This window comes from Schistocerca serialis, chromosome 5 (assembly GCF_023864345.2).
Source record: "Schistocerca serialis cubense isolate TAMUIC-IGC-003099 chromosome 5, iqSchSeri2.2, whole genome shotgun sequence".
Taxonomy (NCBI): domain Eukaryota; kingdom Metazoa; phylum Arthropoda; class Insecta; order Orthoptera; family Acrididae; genus Schistocerca; species Schistocerca serialis.
The window spans coordinates 49028087-49048759 of record NC_064642.1 but is presented as its reverse complement, the minus strand read 5'-3'; the positions used below and the strand labels follow the sequence as shown (position 1 = coordinate 49048759).

The 20673-nt window shown below is 44.5% G+C and overlaps 1 protein-coding gene across 1 annotated transcript in view; it reads left to right on the top strand.

Moving 5' to 3' along the window:
* The first annotated feature begins 3805 nt into the window (after nucleotides 1-3805).
* The window catches only part of LOC126481737 (uncharacterized), a 138938-nt gene continuing 122070 nt past the window's right edge, over nucleotides 3806-20673 (top strand). Inside the window, exons 1-2 of the mRNA XM_050105692.1 lie at nucleotides 3806-3861; nucleotides 8434-8615. Of these exons, the coding sequence (XP_049961649.1) occupies nucleotides 3806-3861; nucleotides 8434-8615 (238 nt within the window). The remainder of the gene's footprint in view (nucleotides 3862-8433; nucleotides 8616-20673) is intronic.

Below are 20673 nucleotides of genomic sequence, written 5' to 3'. Positions count from 1 at the left end.
ACCTTTGTAGGCCACTTCGAGGTCGCTTCCCGGCTTGATAGTATCCTATACAAAATTGTTCGTCTCGACTTCGCCCACACCACTGTGGTTCATTGTAAACAGATATGGTTTACACTCTGTATAGGCAATGGCGGATGTAAAATATTTTTCTTGGAGTGGGGGTACAAGCTTTCACGACAATAGTTTTCCATGCCACAGCAGAGCGCTGAGTATCTGTCTATGATGGGATACCTATATTTTAGTTAGGCTGGTCTTCACAAGGACTTGTAATAAATTTAAATCAACTGAACTGTCCGATTCAAAATTTACTGGTTTAATTACAGCAAAGCAAGTTAAATAAATATTTTATATAGATATTACACTTTGAAAATTACTGCACTGTCAAAAATACTGCATGTTCAGTCTTTTCTTAAATTTTCGACAGGACTTCTAGCACTTCTACTGCTGTAAATTTGATGTCTCTATTGATGTGTATCAAAAAGCCAAGCCATTTATTCGGTTTTCTGCCATGTTGCTACGAAGATGGCTTTTTATGCGTTGCAGCGCAGAGAATGATCTTTCTGCTGTGCTAGTAGTGATGTGCAGAATCGGTAAGAGGTGAAGGAGGACTGCGGTATTTGGAACAAAAGACGAACTTTTATGAGCTTCTGCCGGAGAGGTTGGCTTGTGATCTTGTATTTTCCACAGCTGATTCCAGATCGTCGGTTCCCCTTCCAAAACTGCAAAACATGGAAAATCATTTTTGTATAACGAAATAAATCTCGGGTGAACAGCCTGGTATGAGTGTGCATAGGACACAATGTTTCGGCAATCGACCACGTTGCCATCATCAGGTGCGCTGATGTACTGACCGGCGGTGGGCCGGCGCCATGTATATATAGGACAATCCCCCTCCCGCTCCTTCCTCAGGCGCTTCCTATGAGTCGGTGCGGTCCAAGTACAGCGTCCGTTCTCCCGCCGTCTGGGCGCCGCGTCCTAGGTCTTCTCGTTCAGGAGGGTCTGCCGGCACCGCTCTCGTTATTCTTCCCTCCTTCCCCGAAGTCGGTACACTCTGGGAAATAACCTTTTTCTTCTTAATCCGGGTGATCGCGGGTTCCCACGCCTTGCTAAGGATGTAACCGCTGTCACGATTTAGTTGTGGCTCCCTTACTCTGAGCTCTAGGGCTTCTTTGATGACACAGTCCCAGTATTTGGAAGTCTGTGCCAGGACCTTGGTTTGGTCGTAATCCATGCTGTGGAGTTCCGACAGGCAATGCTCAGCGATTGCCGACTTACTGGGCTGTTGCAGTCTAGTGTGCCGTTGATGTTCTCGGCATTGGTCCTCAATGGTACGAATGGTTTGTCTGCCCTATGTATACACTACCGCATTGGCAAGGTATCTGATAAACCCCTGATTTACGTAGACCAAGGTTGTCCTTGTCACTACCAAGAAGGCTCTTGGTTTTACTTGGAGGACGGAAGATGGTTTTCACTTGGTGTTTACGTAAAATGCGCCCAATTTTTCCGGATAAGGCCCCACAAAACGGAATAATAGCCAAGGCCGCCGGTGCTGCAGGTGTGGGATGTAGAGCCTTCCGAATTTGCCCTTCCTTGTAACCGATCCTCCGAAACACAGTCTTCAGATGGTCCAAATCTTGTTGTAGACTGCCCTTGCCGGAGATGGTGAGCTCTGTGTACAAGAGTTTTGAGCACGCCATTCTTTTGTGCCGGGTGGTGGCAGCTATCCGCATGTAGGTGCAAATCGGTGTGCGTCTTCTTCCTATACACGCTGTGGCCCAAAGTGCCGTCAGCTCGTCTTCTAATCAAAACATCAATGAAAGGGGGCATCCCATCCGTTTCGATCTCAATGGTGAACTTAATATTCGCGTGTCTGGAGTTGAGATGTGTGAGGAAGTCTGCCAGTTTATTTCTTCCATGTGGCCAGATAACGAAGGTATCATCCATATTTCAGCGCTCCTCAACACTTCTCCAGTGGACCCATCAGAAAATGTATTGTAGTATTAGCTTCAGGAATCCAGATTGCCGCCCTTAACTATTGCTCGTGTGACTTAGCTTTCTACTCTTCTGCAGGCCAATTGTTCTAGGAAATTTTATCTCAATGCGAAATTTCTCAGGAAGTTCTTCTGCTGCCTTAGAGACAGGATGGAAGAGTACAATACCGTCCTGACGAAGTTCTTTCAAGCTGCCGCACGTTGCTTCCACGAGTTGCATTGCTTGCAATGTATCGATTTCTTTGTCTTGCCGTTGTCGTGCAAGTGGCAATGTCATCCAAAGCACTTTGGCAAGTACACGTAAACTTACAATAAATTCTGATGATAGCACAGTATGAAGTGAGGAAAATGCAGGCGTTGCAATACTACTGCCACTGCGGAATGTTTCACGGTTTCTGCAGTGCAGTAGTGAGGCTAGGAACGATGTCTACTGTATTTCTTCTTCTATCTAAGTATCGTCGTTGAACAGATTCCCTGATGAAGTTCGCTACTGAACCAATTATACCCATAGCATTTTGTATGTTGCTTAGAGTACAGGCTTAGCTTAGTGCAAAACGGAACCTTTGACTAGCACAGTTAATATAAATTGCTAATGCATATTCCTGTGATATAACTGCTTCAACTCCTTTAAATTTACAACTCATACTCGCTCCTCCGTCGTAGGATTGTCCTCGGCAATAAGCTTCGTCAATGCCATTTGCTTTGATCTCCTGGAGGATGATGGTTGCTAAGTTTTCGCCCATCAGGTCAGTAGCAGCAATAAATTTTAGACATTCTTCTCTTACAACTTGACTCTCAACATCAAAGAAACGTATGCAAAGCGATAATTGTTCCGTTATCTCATGTGCTATTATCGTGAAAAGTTTGGATTCCTTTATGGAATCAACCATTTTTCCATTAATAATATCAGCACAGCAATCTATTAAATAATTTTGTGTTGTCTTACTAATATGACTGGCATTTTTTGAGACCGACTGCATGTGTTGTATTAATACTTCATCACCTGCATCTATTCAATATTTCAGCAAATCACGAAGGTTTCGCGCAGAAGTAAATTCCAATGATTCACTGTCCATCTCCTAAATGCCTACACCAAGCAAATAATCCATCATTTCCTTGCACCGCAAGGGCACATTTTGGGCTCCACATAACATTATTGTCTTTATAATTGGGATTAGCATTTTTATATTTTCTCTTTCTAACATCATCCATTCTTGTTAAAACATCCGTTGACTCCCCTTAAGTGACATGCAGAAAATTCTGTCAGGCAACAATGTTTCCCTTTCTCCCTGTGACAGTGTATGATTGCATTTGCTTTCTTGCACATTTTCATTGGTTCATTCACTAGTCTTCCTAATGTTACACCGTTGTTGCCTCCCTCCGCTCTACCGAAGAGAACGCAAGCTTAACAAAATCCGCCACTTAACGTGTGGCTGTAGCCTATCCAAACATTTTCTGCTAACCATTATCTCTGTAACGATCACCTTTTATTACCTTGTGCAATTTGCGGTAAGCAGTATTTGGTAGGAGGTACCCAAATGCACTTTAACCATTGAAGTATTTCCTCGTCCGGCAGATGTCGACTGTTGTTCAGCACATGACCGACATCATGTTCATCCACAGTAATCTCTTCGTCACATAAACCACTCACATTACTAACAGTGGAATTACTAGTGGAAGCTGAATCCACAATCGCTGGAAATGATGCCCCTCCTCTAACATTAATTTCGCTCAAAAACAGTGAAGTGTCTTTTTGTCGTTTAGACTCGCTCATATCGTCTCCTGTTTTTACACGGCGGTAAGCAACCACAATAATGTATGCTTACGAACAATTGCTGAAGTTATCACGCTCGTCACGTTCATTCCACAAGTAAAAGATTGCTAACCTCTCTTGTTTAAATTATACCAAATAGCAATAGCAACGCCTGAGATACAACCATCTACGGACCGTAGTTGAAAAAATGTACGTACAAAATGAGTGGGTCACGAATACACTGTTCTAAGAAGCGGTATTTCATGCTTTATACTAATCCCGTCTGGAGGGGGGGGGGGGGGGGCGTGTCCCTGTTCCTTCCCCACCCCCTTTTCCCTAAATCCGCTACTGTATGTAGGTTATATTGACGAATGGGTTGTCAGGGAACTGACGTGCATAATTTCCACTTGAATTCAAAAGAGTTAAGGGGAACATCTACATCTACATCCATACTCCGCAAGCCACCTGACGGTGTGTGGCGGAGGGTACCTTGAGTACCTCTATCGGGTCTCCCCTCTACTCCAGTCTCGTATTTTTCTTGGAAAGAAGGATTGTCGGTATGCCTCTGTGTAGGCTCTAATCTCTCTGATTTTATCCTCATGCTCTATTCGCGAGATATACGTGGGAGGGAGCAATATACTGCTTGACTCCTCGGTGAATGTATGTTCTCAAAACTTCTTCAAAAGCCCGTACCGAGTTACTGAGCGTCTGTCTTGCAGAATCTTCCACTAGAGTTTATCTATCATCTCCGTAATGCTTTCGCGATTACTAAATCATCCTGTAACGAAGCGCGCTGCTCTCCGTTGGATCTTCTCCATTTCTTCTATCAACCTTATCTGGTACGGATCCCACACCGGTGAGCAGTATTCAAGCAGTGGGCGAAAAGTGTACTGTAACCTACTTCTATTGTTTTCGGACTGCATTTCCTTAGGATTCTTCCAATAAATCTCAGTCTGGCATCTGCTTTAACGACGATTAATTAAACGACTGTGGGGAAATGTATCAAACGCCTTGGGGAAGTCAAGAAACACGGCGTCTACCTGGGAACCCGTGACTATGGCTGGGTCTCGTGGACGAATAGCGCGAGCTGGGTTTCACACGATCGTCTTTTTTGAAATCCATGCTGATTCCTACAGAGTAGATTTCTAGTCTGCAGAAAAGTCATTATACTCGAACATAATATGTATTGCAAAATGGTACAACTGATCGACGTTAGAGATATAGATCTATAGTTCTGCACATCTGTTCGACATCCCTTCTTGAAAACGGGGATGACCTGTACTGTTTTCCAATCTTTTGGAACGCTACGCTCTTCTAGAGACCTACGGTACACCGCAGCAAGAAGGGGGGCAAGCTCATTCGTGTACTCTGTGTAAAATCGAACTGGTATCCCATCAGGTCCAGCGGCCTTTCTTCTTTTGAGCGATTTTAATTGTTTTTCTATCCCTCTGTCGTCTATCAACGTCCGGTATGTTAAATCTGTGGTCTTATTGGGTGGCTTGACATTTTCGCTTTCGATGTAGGCAACAATTAAAATCATTCGCCATGTATTTGCTGTGTTGTGCGTTACAGTGTCAGGTGACCCCTCAGAAGGAAGTGAGTACCGGTGTCCCATTGTTTCCTAGTGAGCTATACAGATGGCAGTTGTCATTTGTAGACCCTCTGTTCAGCTAAGCACATGCAGTGCGACGTCTTAATGCAGTTCAAGTTGCAAGGGCGGTCTGTTCGATGCAGACAGTATGGACTTCCTGCCGTTGTTGCTGCAGATGCCAATGCCTCTCCATGGGTTCAAATGGTTCAAATGGCTCTGAGCACTATGGGACTCAACTGCTGAGGTCATAAGTCCCCTAGAACTTAGAACTACTTAAACCTACCTAACCTAAGGACAACACACACATCCATGCCCGAGGCAGGATTCGAACCTGCGACCGTAGCGGTCGCACGGTTCCAGACTGTAGCGCCAGAACCGCTCGGCCACCAGCGGCCGGCCCTCTCCATGGGACCATGTGTCATTTATAGGTTGTGGACACGCTACACGAAGACAGGTCAGTACACAAGGTGAGCTGGACGAGGTCACTGACGTAATACACCCCACGTGAAGGCCGACACCACCGCGTTGCGGCGTCGTACGTATACCACCAGAGCACTGCAAGACGATTCCTGTTCGTGTGCCCCACTTGGCACGACAACACCTTGCAGCTCGCCTTCAGTTCTGCCGTTCCCACGTCAATGAAAAACATCGTCACTGCCAAAACGTGTCATTCACAGCCGAGTCCAGATATCCCCCGACGCAAGGTCACGACCATGTTCGTGTGCGCAGATCCGTGGTGAGTGGCCCTTGCCACATGTTGGCCAGGAAATCGGCAGATGTCCAAGGTTCTGTGACTTTCAGGGAAGGCTTCAGTGTTGACAGCAATACAGATCTCGTCGTTGTCCATGGTCGCCTTACTTCCAGGCAGTGCACCCAACATATCGTGTTAGGTCATGCGGCAGCTGCTGCATACGGTGGTGGTCCTGAATTCCTTCTGACGTCAGGGGTCCATAAGGCTGGCGTCAGCAGGGATGTGCTGCGAAGTCTGGACATTGCAGTAATGGAATGGCCGGCGATGAGTCCCGACCTAAACCTCATCGTGTATGTGTGGGGAAGGCTTGACAGATGTTTTTATGGTCGTCCTGTTCCACCACAGTCTTTCGAAGAACTCTCATGGGCTTCTACTGTAGAACGGGAACGGATACCACAAGATGACCTCCGTAGAATTATACAGAGCATGCCACGTGCCAGGCAGTGATGGACGCTCATGGTGGGCATACACGTGACTGAAGCTCTCAAAGTCCAAAGAACAGCGCCCAGTATGACGGAATGAATGATTGTTTCCACATTGCTTTCGACAATTGTCGGAGGTTTCAGTTCTTTTTATGTAAACGATCGAGAATGTACTAGTGTCTTGTTGTGTACTTAATTTGTGAAAGGTAAAAGTATAATTGGTAACATAGTCATTCCTCAATTGTTGCTCACTGGAGTGTGGCAGACGCCCAAAGTCATAGATCTCCTAATTCTTTTGAGCAGTGTATTATCAGTTTCGTCGTCAGTGACATTATCCGCTACATTATATATTGTACCTCACTCTTGTTTTATGATATTTCTTTCTGGCTGCTTGTAGTCAATGTGTTTTTATTTGGTTGATCCTTTCTTTATGCGACTATTTCTTTTTCGGCATTCTAGTGAAAACTATTGACTTCGAACGTCTGCATCTGTCGAATTATCACGCGCGATTTAAGTTTGTGCATAGCCGCCAACTGTCGAACTGCACGTCCCTTATCATGTGGTGGCATTTCACAACATCGTCTCTACCTCGCATGAACTCTCCTACACTTAGAATGGTCTCATATCTCAGTTCATTTTACCTTGGAGTGTGCTTTTGGTTTTCTTTGGTTTTAATTTTGGCTTAAAATGCACATGACATCCGCCAGAATTTGGAAGATACTGTTCTTTTAGTTATTTCGTTTATGCATTTATATTGCCTGGCAAGATTTACAGTATCTTTGGTGCATACGAGGAGACTTCAAAAACTAAGTTACACATAGAATGAAATTTTCACTCTACAGCGGAGTGTGCGCTGATATGAAACTTCCTGGCAGATTAAAACTGTGTGCCGGACCAAGACTCGAACTCAGGACCTTTGCCTTTCGCGGGCAAGTGCTCTACCGACTGAGCTACCCAAGCACGACTCAGGCAGGAGAGCTTCTGTGAAGTTTGGAAGGTAGGAGACGAGGTACTGGCGGAATTCAAGCTGTGAGGACGGGGCGTGAGTCGTGCTTGGGTAGGTCAGTCGGTAGAGCACTTGCCCGCGAAAGGCAAAGGTCCCGAGTTCGAGTTTCGATCCGGCACACAGTTTTAAACTGCCAGGAAGTTTCTTAAGTTACACATGTTGCCCTATGCTACGACCATTGTGCAACAAGTTTGGCACATTGTGAGGAGAGAGTATATGTTCCAGGTTTCCTGCAGAGACACTTCTGCTGCGGCACGGATAACATGTGCATGACAGCATGCAACTGAAACGGCAACGCATTCGAAAGTTGAAGTATGTGGGGCAGTACGATTCTTGTCGGCAAAACGTCTGAATCGCAGACAGATCCACTGCGAAATTCTGGCAGATATGGACGAAGCGCAGTGCAGCTTCCAGCCATAGTAAAAAGCGTGAAGTTCTGGAGTTGTGTCGACCAAATGCAATGGCGCGTCCCGTCATAGTGAAATGGAGCCGACGGTTTCACCGAGGCTGCCCAGACGTTTGTGATGACGATCGAGTAGGAAGGACATTGACATCGACTACAGATGAAAGGGTGCAGGCAGTCGAGGAAATGAGTCACAGTAATCGTACATTTTCCAGTGACTAGGACATTGTTACAGCGGTTTTTGAATTGTTCTTCAACCAAGGAGCAGATTTGTGGCGTCGAGGAATTGAACGATTTCTACAGCGTCCCGACAGTTGTTCACTTGGCGACTATGTTGAAAAATAGTACCATGTGCCTGTGTCGCACTGAAGAGTAGTACAACATTCAATAAAATTTATTTGGCCTTCCGTATTAATGTGTAACTTACTTTTTCAAGCCCCCTTGTAGAATGCAATTTACCATTAATGTCTTAATTCTTCTGTGGTGATAGAGTAATGCTAATTCGCTTGCTAATAGCTTGTGTAGAAGTTTCACAGTAATATTATCCAAAACTAATTATTTTATTTTTGTGCAGCAGTCATCACATGGAAGTGCAGTTACCTTTGTTCGACCTGGAGCAGCCAGAAGACGAAGACCGGAAAACGTTTCAGGACTACAGAATGTCAGTCGGACGACTAAACCAGAAAGAGAGAAGCGCTGTGAGTCAGATCTCCATACCGAAGTTTCATGCATGAACCATTTACTTCATAAGCCCACACCCTATTGCCAGAGAAGGTACACAAGATCGCAGTGCAGTTACTCTGGAAACTGTTATCTTAACACCTGGTGATTTTAATCAACATGGTGATTGTAATCGAACTGCAACTACTCATAGACGTCCAGAATGGGCTGCAATTATCGTACGGCAGCGAAACTTGGTAGATATGCTAATACGAGGGTCACTCCAAAAGATATCCATCTTTTATTCTACACGTTTGAAAGTTTTACAGCGTGTCGATACATCCTTTAGGAACAATATTTTCATTTCTCCACATAATTTCCATCCCTCTCAACTGCCTTACGCCATCTTGGAACCAGCGCCTGTACATCTACATCTACATCCATACACCGCAAGCCACCTGACGGTGTGTGGCGGAGGGTACCTTGAGTACCTCTATCGGTTCTCCCTTCTATTCCAATCTCGTATTGTTCGTGGAAAGAAGGACTGTCGGTATGCTTCTGTGTGGGCTCTAATCTCTCTGATTTTATCCTCATGGTCTCTTCGCGAGATATACGTAGGAGGGAGCAACATACTGCTTGACTCTCCGGTGAAGGTATGTTCTCGAAACTTTAACAAAAGCCCGTACCGAGCTACTGAGCGTCTCTCCTGCAGAGTCTTCCACTGGAGTTTATCTATCATCTCTGTAACGCTTTCGCGGTTACTAAATGATCCCGTAACGAAGCGCGCTGCTCTCCGTTGGATCTTCTCTATCTCTTCTATCAACCCTATCTGGTACGGATCCCACACTGCTCAGCAGTATTCAAGCAGTGGGCGAAAAATCGTATTGTAACCTACTTCCTTTGTTTTCGGATTGCATTTCCTTAGGATTCTTCCAATGAATCTCAGTCTGGCATCTGCTTTACCAACGATCAACTTTATATGATCATTCCATTTTAAATCACTCCTAGTGCGTACTCCCAGATAATTTATGGAGTTAACTGCTTCCAGTTGCTGACCTGCTATTTTGTAGCTAAATGTTAAGGGATCTATCTTTCTATGTATTCGCAGCACATTACACTTGTCTACATTGAGATTCAATTGCCATTCCCTGCACCATGCGTCAATTCGCTGCAGATCATCCTGCATTTCAGTACAATTTTTCGTTGTTACAACCTCTCGATACACCACAGCATCATCTGCAAAAAGCCTCAGTGAACTTCCGATGTCATCCACAAGGTCATTTATGTATATTGTGAATAGCAACGGTCCTATGACACTCCCCTGTGGCACTCCCGAAATCACTCTTACTTCGGAAGACTTCTCTCCATTGAGAATGGCATGCTGCGTTCTGTTATCTAGGAACTCTTCAATCCAACCACACAATTGGTCTGATAGTCCATATGCTCTTACTTTGTTCATTAAACGACTGTGGGGAACTGTATCGAACGCCTTGCGGAGGTCAAGAAACACAGCATCTACCTGGGAACCCGTGTCTATGGCCCTCTGAGTCTCGCGGACGAATAGCGCGAGCTGGGTTCACACGATCGTCTGATTCCTACAGAGTAGATATCTAGTCTCCAGAAAAGTCATGATACTCGAACATAATATGTGTTCCAAAACTCTACAACTGATCGACGTTAGAGATATAGGTCTATAGTTCTGCACATCTGTTCGACGTCCCTTCTTGAAAACGGGGATGACCTGTGCCCTTTTCCAATCCTTTGGAACGCTACGCTCTTCTAGAGACCTACGGTACACCGCTGCAAGAATGGGGGCAAGTTCCTTCGCGTACTCTGTGTAAAATCGAACTGGTATCCCATCAGGTCCAGCGGCCTTTCCTCTTTTGAGCGATTTTAATTGTTTCTCTATCCCTCTCGTCTATTTCGATATCTACCATTTTGTCATCTGTACGACAATCTAGAGAAGGAACGACAGTGCAGTCTTCCTCTGTGAAACAGCTTTGGAAAAAGACATTTAGTATTTCGGTCTTTAGTCTGTCATCCTCTGTTTCAGTAACATTTTGGTCACAGAGTGTCTGGACATTTTATTTTGATCCACCTACCGCTTTCACATAAGACCAAAATTTCTTAGGATTTTCTGCCAAGTCAGTACATAGAACTTTACTTTCGAATTCATTGAACGCCTCTCGCATAGCTCTCATCACACTACATTTCGCTTCGCGTAATTTTTGTTTGTCTGCAAGGCTTTGGCTATGTTTATGTTTGCTGTGAAGTTCCCTTTGCTTCCGCAGCAGCTTTCTAACTCGGTTGTTGTAATGCGGTGGCTCTTTTCCATCTCTTACGATCTTGCTTGACACATACTCATCTAACGCATATTGTACGATGGTTTTGAACTTTGTCGACTGATCCTCAACACTATCTGTACTTGAGACAAAACTTTTGTATTGAGCCGTCAGGTACTCTGTAATCTGCGTTTTGTCACTTTTGCTAAACAGAAAAAACTTCCTATCTTTTTTAATATTTCTATTTACTGCTGAAATCATCGATGCAGTAACCGCTTTATGATCGCTGATTCCCTGTTCTGCGTTAACTGTTTCAAATAGTTCAGGTCTGTTTGTCACCAGAAGTTCTAATATGTTATCGCCACGAGTCGGTTCTCTGTTTAACTGCTCAATGTAGTTTTCAGATAAAGCACTTTAAAAAATTTCACTGGATTCTTTCTCCCTGCCACCCGTTATGAACGTTTGAGTCTCCCAGTCTATATCAGGCAAATTAAGATCTCCGCCCAGAACTATAACATGGTGGGGAAATCTACTCGAAATATCTTTCCAAATTATCCTTCAGGCGCTCAGCCACAGCAGCTGCTGAGCCAGTGGGCCTGTAGAGACATCCAATTACCATGTATGAGCCTGCTTTAACCGTGACCTTCACCCAAATTATTTCACATTTCGGATCTCCGTCAATTTTCTTCGATACTATTGTACTTCTTATCGCTATAAACACTCCTCCCCCTTCAATGTCCAGCCTGTCTCTACCATATACATTCCAATCTGAGTTTAGGATTTCATTACTGTTTACGTCTGGTTTCAGCCAACTTTCTGTCCCTAGTACAACATGGGCATTGTGACCGTTTATTAATGAGAGCAGTTCTGGGACCTTTCTATAGACGCTCCTGCAGCTTACTGTTAGCACATTAATATTGTTATTCCCTGTTGCACTGAATACCCGCACGGCAAAATTCTAGCCCAACCTGTTGGAGCCACTGTTTGGCAGAGTGCACAAGGGAGTCATCATCTTAAAACCTCGTTCCATGAAGAATCTTTCAGTTTCCCAAAGAGAAGACAGTCAGGACTGTAAGGCGGGGGTTTCAGTGTTGTCTATCGGAGTTTTGTGATCGCTTCCATGGTTTTTTGACTGACATGTGGCCGTGAATTGTCTTGCAACAGTAAAACATCCTGCTTTTTCTGATGTAGTCGAACACAACTCAGTCGAGCTTGAAGTTTCTTCAGTGTCGTCACATATGCATCAGAATTTTTGGTGGTTCCACTTGGCATGATGTCCACAAGCAAGATTCCTTCGGAATCGAAAAACACAATAGCCATAACTTTTCCAGCAGAAGGTGCGGTTTTGAATTGTTTTTCTTGGGTGAGCCGGCCGCAGTGGCCGTGCGGTTCTGGGCGCTACAGTCTGGAGCCGAGCGACCGCTACGGTCACAGGTTCGAATCCTGCCTCGGGCATGGATGTGTGTAATGTCCTTAGGTTAGTTAGGTTTAATTAGTTCTAAGTTCTAGGCGACTGATGACCTCAGAAGTTAAGTCGCATAGTGCTCAGAGCCATTTAAACCATTTCTTGGGTGAATTTGAATGATGCCACTACATTGATTGCCTCTTCGTCTCTGGCGAAAAATAATGGAGCCATGTTTCATCACCTGTCACAATTCTTCCAAGAAATTCATCTCCACCATTCTCGTACTGTTCCAAAAGTTCGCCGCATACCATTTTTCTGGTTTCTTTGTAAGCCACTTTCAACATCCTGGGAAACCACCTGGCACAAACCTTTTTTAACGCCAACACTGCCAGTATTCTGCAAACACATCCTTCCCCTCTCCCAACGTAGTGTGACAATTCGTTCACTGTGATGCATCTGCCAACAGTCACCAATTCGTTAACTCCTTGCACATTGTCTGGAGTGTGTGCAGTACGGGGCCTGCCGCTGTGAGGACAATCCTCAATATTGCCGAGCCTGCTTTCATCACGTAACCTGCTTGCCCACCGACTAACTGTACTGAAATCGACAACAGCATCTCCATACACCTTTTTCAACCTCTTGTGGATGTTTCCCATTGTCTCGTTTTCACAGCACAGGAATTCTATGACAGCACGTTGCTTCTGACGAACGTCAAGTGTAGCAGCCATCTTGAAAATATGCTGTGATGGCGCCGCTCACGGGAACAGGTTGAATTAAGTTTGAAAACAAGCGGGAAAAACTTTCACACATGCAGAATGAAAACTGTATTTTTACAAAAATAATGTGCATTTGTTTTGAAGTGACCCTCGTACACTAATGCAGAACCGTTTTACACTGGAAAAAAGCTAGTTAAAATTTTGGCCACCAGGCGCTAATCTGGTGCTGTACAGCAAAATGGCAAATGGCTCTGAGCACTATGGGACTTAACTGCTGCGGTCATCAGTCCCCTAGAACTTAGAACTACTTAAACCTAACTAACCTAAGGACAGCACACAACACCCAGCCATCACGAGGCAGAGAAAATCCCTGACCCCCCCCCCCGGGAATCGAACCCGGGAACCCGGGCGTGTGAAGCGAGAACGCTACCGCACGACCACGAGATGCGGGCTGCTGTACAGCATCTTGCAGACGTCTCCAGTGCTCATATTGAACAGACTGTGTAAGCTCACTCACTCAGTCTACAGGCCATAAGGAGTCCATCGGTACCATCCGGCCACCGTGTAATCCTCAGATGAGGATGTAGATAGGAGTGGCGTGTGGTCAGCATACTGCTCTCTCTGCCGTTGTGGTGGTTGTTGTTGACCAGAGCCGGTGCTATTCAGTCGAGTAGCTCCTCAATTGGCAAATCGAGGCTGAGTGCACTCCGAAAAATGGCACCGGTGCATGGTGGCCGGATAGTCACCCATCCAAGAGCAGGCCACGCGCGACAGCGCTTAACTACGGTGATCCGACGGGAACTGGTGTATCCACTGCAGCAAGACCGTTTCCAGACTCTGTAAGCGGTGGTTAATAACGATATTAATATTATGCCTTGCTCACATGTTTGACGTTTTCTGCCACCTCGTATTCATAATCTGTTATGTATGGAAACATTTCTATACGCCTTTCTTGTGTTCACCGCGTCCGATTTACACCTGCTGGCCAAAATTTGAACATATTTATTTCCAGTGTAAATCAGTTCCACATTAACTCATTGGAATATCTTACGAACTTCCGCTGCCATACAATAATTACAACCCACGCTGGATCTCTGCGAGTAGCTGCATTTTAACTATAACCACCCAGTACTATGTACAGTCTTGCTTTGCTTTGTTGAATAGTGGTCGAATAAATTCTTTTCGAGAGAAATGAAATTAAAATTATCATCCAGGTACCCTGATTTAAATTTGAGAAACAAAGTTTAAATCACCATCTGACTGTTGCAGTTCCGTTTTCTGTCTTTTCCATAAATTAAATCTGGGGGGTATGCTGGAATTATTTTGTCAAAGACGACAAGACTGAGGCCTGCGTCTGCCATTTTTCGGTGTGCACTCAGCCTCGATTTGCCAATTGAGGAGCTACTCGACCGAATAGCTCTGGTCAACAACAACCATCACAACGGCAGAGAGAGCAGTATGCTGACCACACGCCACTCCTATCCACATCCTCATCTGAGGATTACACAGCGGCCGGATGGTACCGATGGACTCCTTATGGCCTGTAGACTGAGTGAGTGAGCTTACACAGTAAGGATGTTACTTGATGCCCGAATAAACTACTCCAGGCCACGAGGCTTGGAAGCATAGCATACAATTGTTTTACTTCCTTTACTTGCTTCAAACTACTCTGATGAAAGGGGCTAACGTACCATCTGTGCTGAACAGGCTAGGTGAAGAGAGTTTTGCCCAACCATTCATAAATGTGGTCGGTTTCTTATGAAAACACAGAACAGACTGCTGTGAGAGGATCAATGTGAACATGGCTTTCCGAATGCCTGGTGATTTCAGTGGTCAACAGGCTAAGAGACTGTGGTGCACTGATGTAACTTTGGGTGTGCCAGGTGAGAATCCTAGGCTCATTTCTAGCCAGGTGAGGCTTGTCAATTCTCGTGGTCTGCCTAAAATGGTCCATATTATGTGCCATGGCTAAACTCTCTGCACAGGTGTCGTCATTGGCTCATTTGAAACCATGCAAACTTTCAGAATGAATCTTTGGCCCTTCAGTTGAACATGTGCTGTAATGAAATGTCTTGCAAGATTAAAACTCTTGAGTACTGTCAAGCTCTGTCTGCTAACTGTCAAATTTTACACAAGTTTTCCTGGATAGGTTACTTGACAACTTCTTTTGGAAATTTGTGGTAATATCCAATGGGACCAAATTCCAAACTGCTGAGGTCATCAATCCCTAAACTTACACACTACTTAATCTAACTTAAACTAACTTATGATAAGGACAACACACACACCCATGCCTGAGGGAGGACTCGAAACTCCGACAGGAGGAGCTGCGCGGAATGTGACAAGGTGCCTCAGACCGCATGGCTACCCCACATGGCAGACCACTTCTTTCTTTCTGGAGTGTTGCTCAAGTAAGGTGTGCAGGAAGCTTGTGCATGGTTTGGAAAATGGATGAGAGAGATTTACCAAACTGAAGCTTTGAAGGTGCGCAGTCAGTCTTGCCTCAATATCTCACTCAGTAAGAGGTGGCGAAGGTCTAGTTTCACGATTCTGATCCATATTTTAACTGTTTGTTTGCTGCATTGCTGAAGATCAAATACTGGACCAGTCCAAAGTATGCCTACTTAAGTGTCGAAAACTGCGTGATCCACTCCTATGCTAATTTGAAAACTTCTAGTTTCAGTTTAGAACTTCATTTGGACAATTACATTCAGTTGGTGTTTTGCCTATCAAAATATACTGACATCTACTATCATCATTGGGATTTCACTCCACCGAAACATCAACTTTTGTGAGTCATTAAACGAGTAGAAGTGGGGTTGGGGGTGGGGGTGGAGGGAGGTGGGGGGGGGGGGGGGGGGAAGATGGAAGTGAGCAGATGCTTAGAGGGATTATGAGAGAAAGCAACAGCCAATTCTAAAAGTAAATACCTGAGCCACCAGTCTGACCTTGCAGGGAGCTACAGTACTGGTGCAGCCTGTGAGTAGAGTTGCCTTTTCTGTAACTACAAACATGCTCCATATATGGGCCAATCAACGCCATTGGAATATTTTTAATAGGCCCATTCAATTATTAAATTTTGATAAGTGAAGGGATATTGCATGGGGACAAGTGAGTATTTTGTATGGGAATGGAAATGATGAAATAAAGCAAAATCTCTCACATGCCTTTTTGTGTTGAGGGTACTATCTTTGCAGTGTATTGACCCTCAGCAATGTTAGTAGTGTAAGCACGTAACTACATTGTTGACATTGTTATCTGCTCACTGTTATCAGGAACAGGAAAGTGGCTGCATAGTGCAGACTATGGTGTGTTTGTCAAACACAGTAGTTGGCATATGCATTCTATATAGCAATGGCCAAGTGTGTTTCAAAGAAAATATGCTAGTCATAGAGGCCTCTGCATGGATGTCTTCCAGAATTAATGGCTGTACTCAGCTGAATGAGAACATGACTTCTATGCTACATTGGCTGTCATCCACTTTAATGAAAATTGCCAGCAATATGTTTGTTCATTTTGTGTGGAGCTATCATCCAGGAAACTATAATAGGGGCTTACACAAGAGACAGGAAGTTCTTAATCCATACAGAGTGATTTTTTACACCTTGTACAAACTCTAGGAATTTATTGATGAGAGGATATGGAACAAAAAAGGTCTAATGTCCGTAAATACATAGCTTCCATGCTAGAGACCATGTATCCAATCATACCTTGTTACAGAGAGTGCGGTCTAATACACGCTGTACCATGCACCCTCACTTACAGTATGCATGGTTTCTTCCTAGAGGGTAGTACTGTTCCTCATACATCATGCCCTAGTGCAAAGAACTTCCTCACTGCCATGACAGAGAGGTTCCAAATCCCACAGAGCCTCCTGCTGGGAGCATGGAAAACTGTAGTGAATTATGACAGGGAATGTCAATGCGCACAAGTGCAGGTGACCAGCCACCTCATTGTGCTGTGAATGCATGACTTGGGTGAGCTGTTTCTCAAATGAAATATGAGTGTGGCCCAAATGCTGTACAGCTAGTATTGGGCCAAGTGTGTAGGAGGATGGTGACAGCTGCCATATCATAACTCCAATGCCTCAGTGGGTGCAGTGTGTGTGTGGAGGAGGTTGCTTCATCCTCCATGGTACTATTCAACAATTCTGTAGCAGAACCTTGTTGATAGGGTCGCATCAGTCATTCTGGACTGCCAGTAAAGTGAACAGAGCAGCCTGCGATGAGGTGTGGTTACCTTGTTTTATCCACATTTGTTTCAGGCAGGCAGTGGAAATGGTCATTGATGTACCACATAGCAGGACTTTGAAGGTCTGTGGTCCTCAGCTGATGACTCCTTGTGGCCCCGAGTACAGAGGCTGCAATGTGGCCCGTACGGCCAACATGATATAATTGCACTGTCACAGATCCTTGTGCAGAAAGATCTTCATTGTTGAATGTGGTGTTTGCAATGGGGTGTGAAATGTGTGAAAATGCTGGTGTACCCGATGAAAATGATGAATGTTAGCCGTATTGTGCCTCTGCCAGTGATGCCTGCATGTTGTCTTTGTATGTCATACATACACCAAGTAGAACCCACAGAAGAACTTTGGTCCAGTACTCATGTGGCACATCAGGGCTGCTTTCATACTCCTGTGACACCTCTCCAATACTTTTTGAGTCATAGGTGTTCGTGTGCATTTGTGATATTACACAGGGGCAGCACTGGGCTTGAAAGAAGCTGGACTCAAACTGACAGCCCTGATCAGTGGTAATAACCTTTTGTGTTCTGAATCATGTGACACATAGGTGGATGACTGCTTGAACAGTAGACATAGCTGTAACATCAGTTAGAGGTGCTGCTTTGACCCCCTGTGTTGTTCTGTTAATCAGCAAAAGAATGTAGTGATAGCTGTCTGATTATGGTAGAGAGACAGTGATGTGAAGATGCACATGGTTTAAGTGTGCTTTTGGGATTGTAAAGTGGCCAAGTTGGCTCTGAGTGTGGCAACTGATTTTACTTCATTGGCAGTGAATGCATGCCTGATCCCACTGACAGCAATCACATTTCACTTTTGCCCACACAGATCCCCACTGACAGCAATCACATTTCACTTTTGCCCACACAGATCTGTCTGTGTTAGACATACTGTGGCCTTAATACTGGCATGGTTTAAGTTATATAGCTGGTTGAATGTCTCCGTATACATTGCAGGAGGCAGCAATGGGCACAGTCTGCCTTTCGACACTTCACATAACAATGATTCAGTAGATGAGGAGAATGGATGATGCATGATGCGGAGGCCAACTTCTGTATTGTTATGCAGCTCTCTGATACTCAGGCCATTCAATTGTTCCCTCACCATGTGCATGAATTCATACTGTACTGACCCATGAAGGATAATCTGCAGTGATTTCTGTGCCATATATAACTCTGATGTCTGTGGTATACTGCAAGATAAGGTCCAAATACTGGGATCGCCATGGGTTGACATCTGATGCTGGGTTTCTTATGGCATCAACTATCAGCTTGTTATCTGTATACATGATAACTTATGGCCCTCAATGTCTTTATGGAAGTACCAGACAGTGGAATAGACTTTCAGAATCTTCTGTTTGGACACAGATCACTTGGCTTGGCAGGTCTTGTCAAGCAAAGACCACTTTGCATGGGAGGGTGACAGTTTCTTGGAGAAAAAACAGAGTAGCTAAGGTTCACCATCGAACACCTGTCGCAGAAATACCCTGATAGTGGAATTGGTCACTTCAGTCATGAGAGTCGACTGGGCACCAAGGTAGGTGTGTGCCAAGGTGTCAGAATGAGCTAAGCAGCAATTGACATGTTGAAATGCATCCATTGTCTCTGAAGTCCATCTAATTTACTTCTTGCTCTGTTTATTGGTGCGCACCAGAGCATTGGTTACAGTGCCTCTAGCTCAACTGTATAAACCAGGTTGCGATGGTAGAAATTTAGAAAATCCCTAGGAAGTGCCACTGGTTGTGATACATTTTAAGAAGGGGAAGAGTGTACCCTGTAGAAATACACTCCTCTCTCAGCTAGATGCTCGAAGCAAGGAGTTCGTGACCTGGTGATGTGACCTCCAGTTGAAGTAACTGTGATTTGGTTTGTTTAATAACTACACTTCCATAATGGAGCAACGCTAACAATATTTCTAGGCGCCTTGAATGTTTATCATCATTTTTGGAGAGATTTGTATAACTAAAGGGAAAATAGAAATGAAGGCCATCAGTACACTACTGTCTACTCTGAGCAGCATTCTTAAGATTATAAGGCATGAAGAGATAGTCAAAAAGCCAGAACAGATTGCTGTTTTCTGTATACCTTCTGGATGCAACAGTATTCTGTACATATGCTTGTGTGCAGTCAATGATGCTAAACACTATCAGCAAGTGAGTGGGTTAAGTCCCTGATATTAGGTATGGGGTAACTATTGTATGCAGTCCTAGATTTCAGTAACCAACAGTCATTGCATAGTCTGACAGAACCATCTTTTTTGGGTGCCAGTTAATGTGAGGGCTGTCAGTAAGTGTAGGGTCCACAAGTGCTGAGGTTTCTGGGAACTGGTGGACCATTATCGATCACGATACAAAGCATTGTCTTTGTCCAAATTGCACATGCATTCAAGAGGTGGCTGCATTGATGACACAGTTTACAGACGCTGTGTACAATGCTGTACTGGGGAAGACTACTGTGAAGTAGAGCAGTGACAGCTAGTGTGTTTGTGTCAGGGGGGGGGGGGGGGGGCATGCCGTGTGAATCACGACTGGCCACAAGGAGTGGGATGGAGGTTGGAGGAATGACTTTCTGTCCCTGGTTGTTGATACTCAGCACCTGAAAGTGTTCTTCAGCCAGTTGCAGTTCTGTACTTACGTCATTGAGAGAGTGTGAAAGTCTCTGAAACAGGGGGGCTTTCATTGCACATTACTTATTCTAATATGGCAGGGCCAGTAGTGAGTTCAGCCCACGCTACTAGAGGGCAGATTAGATGCACATACTTGTTGATATCACTGAAAATTCTGAAAGTCTCAACAATATATTTTGCAGTCACAAACCATAATGCTGGCTGAGTGGCATCAAATGGCAGTAGTTTTAAAGGTGAGCCTGATGGTTGCAAGAAGAAAAGCAGATGAGTAGTCATATGATTTGTCACATTATGTGACATGACTGCTGGTCCACGTGGTGCACAGCTGATTGTGGTTGCCCAAATCCAGTGCATGGCCAGATGAAGCAGAAGACATGAACACAGTGTCATACATAGTTTATTACCATTGCTGAACTGTGTCAGGGCCAGATGCAGTATTGTTCTTCAAAGTATAATTATAGCTTCAGAGCAGTCAGAAATTGTTGAACTGTGGTATTGCTAGTTTTACCCACAGAAATATCACACTTGAACACTGCAATCAGATTTAATCACATGATTAGCACATTGCACATCTTGCACTGCAGTTCTTGAGCTGTTGTCCACAGATGTTGTGGGGGATGAACTGATGTGGGGCAACCACACTGTTGCAAAATAATAACTCATGCTGGATTTTTGTGAATGCCAAATGAATGTGTGTTCTTTGGTAGATGTGTTGTCATCAATGTGGCAATAATATTGGACTACAAGCTGATAGGACACCACCAATAATACATGGTGCATTATGCAGTACACACTTTATTACACAAACTGTTGGTTACACATCCAAAC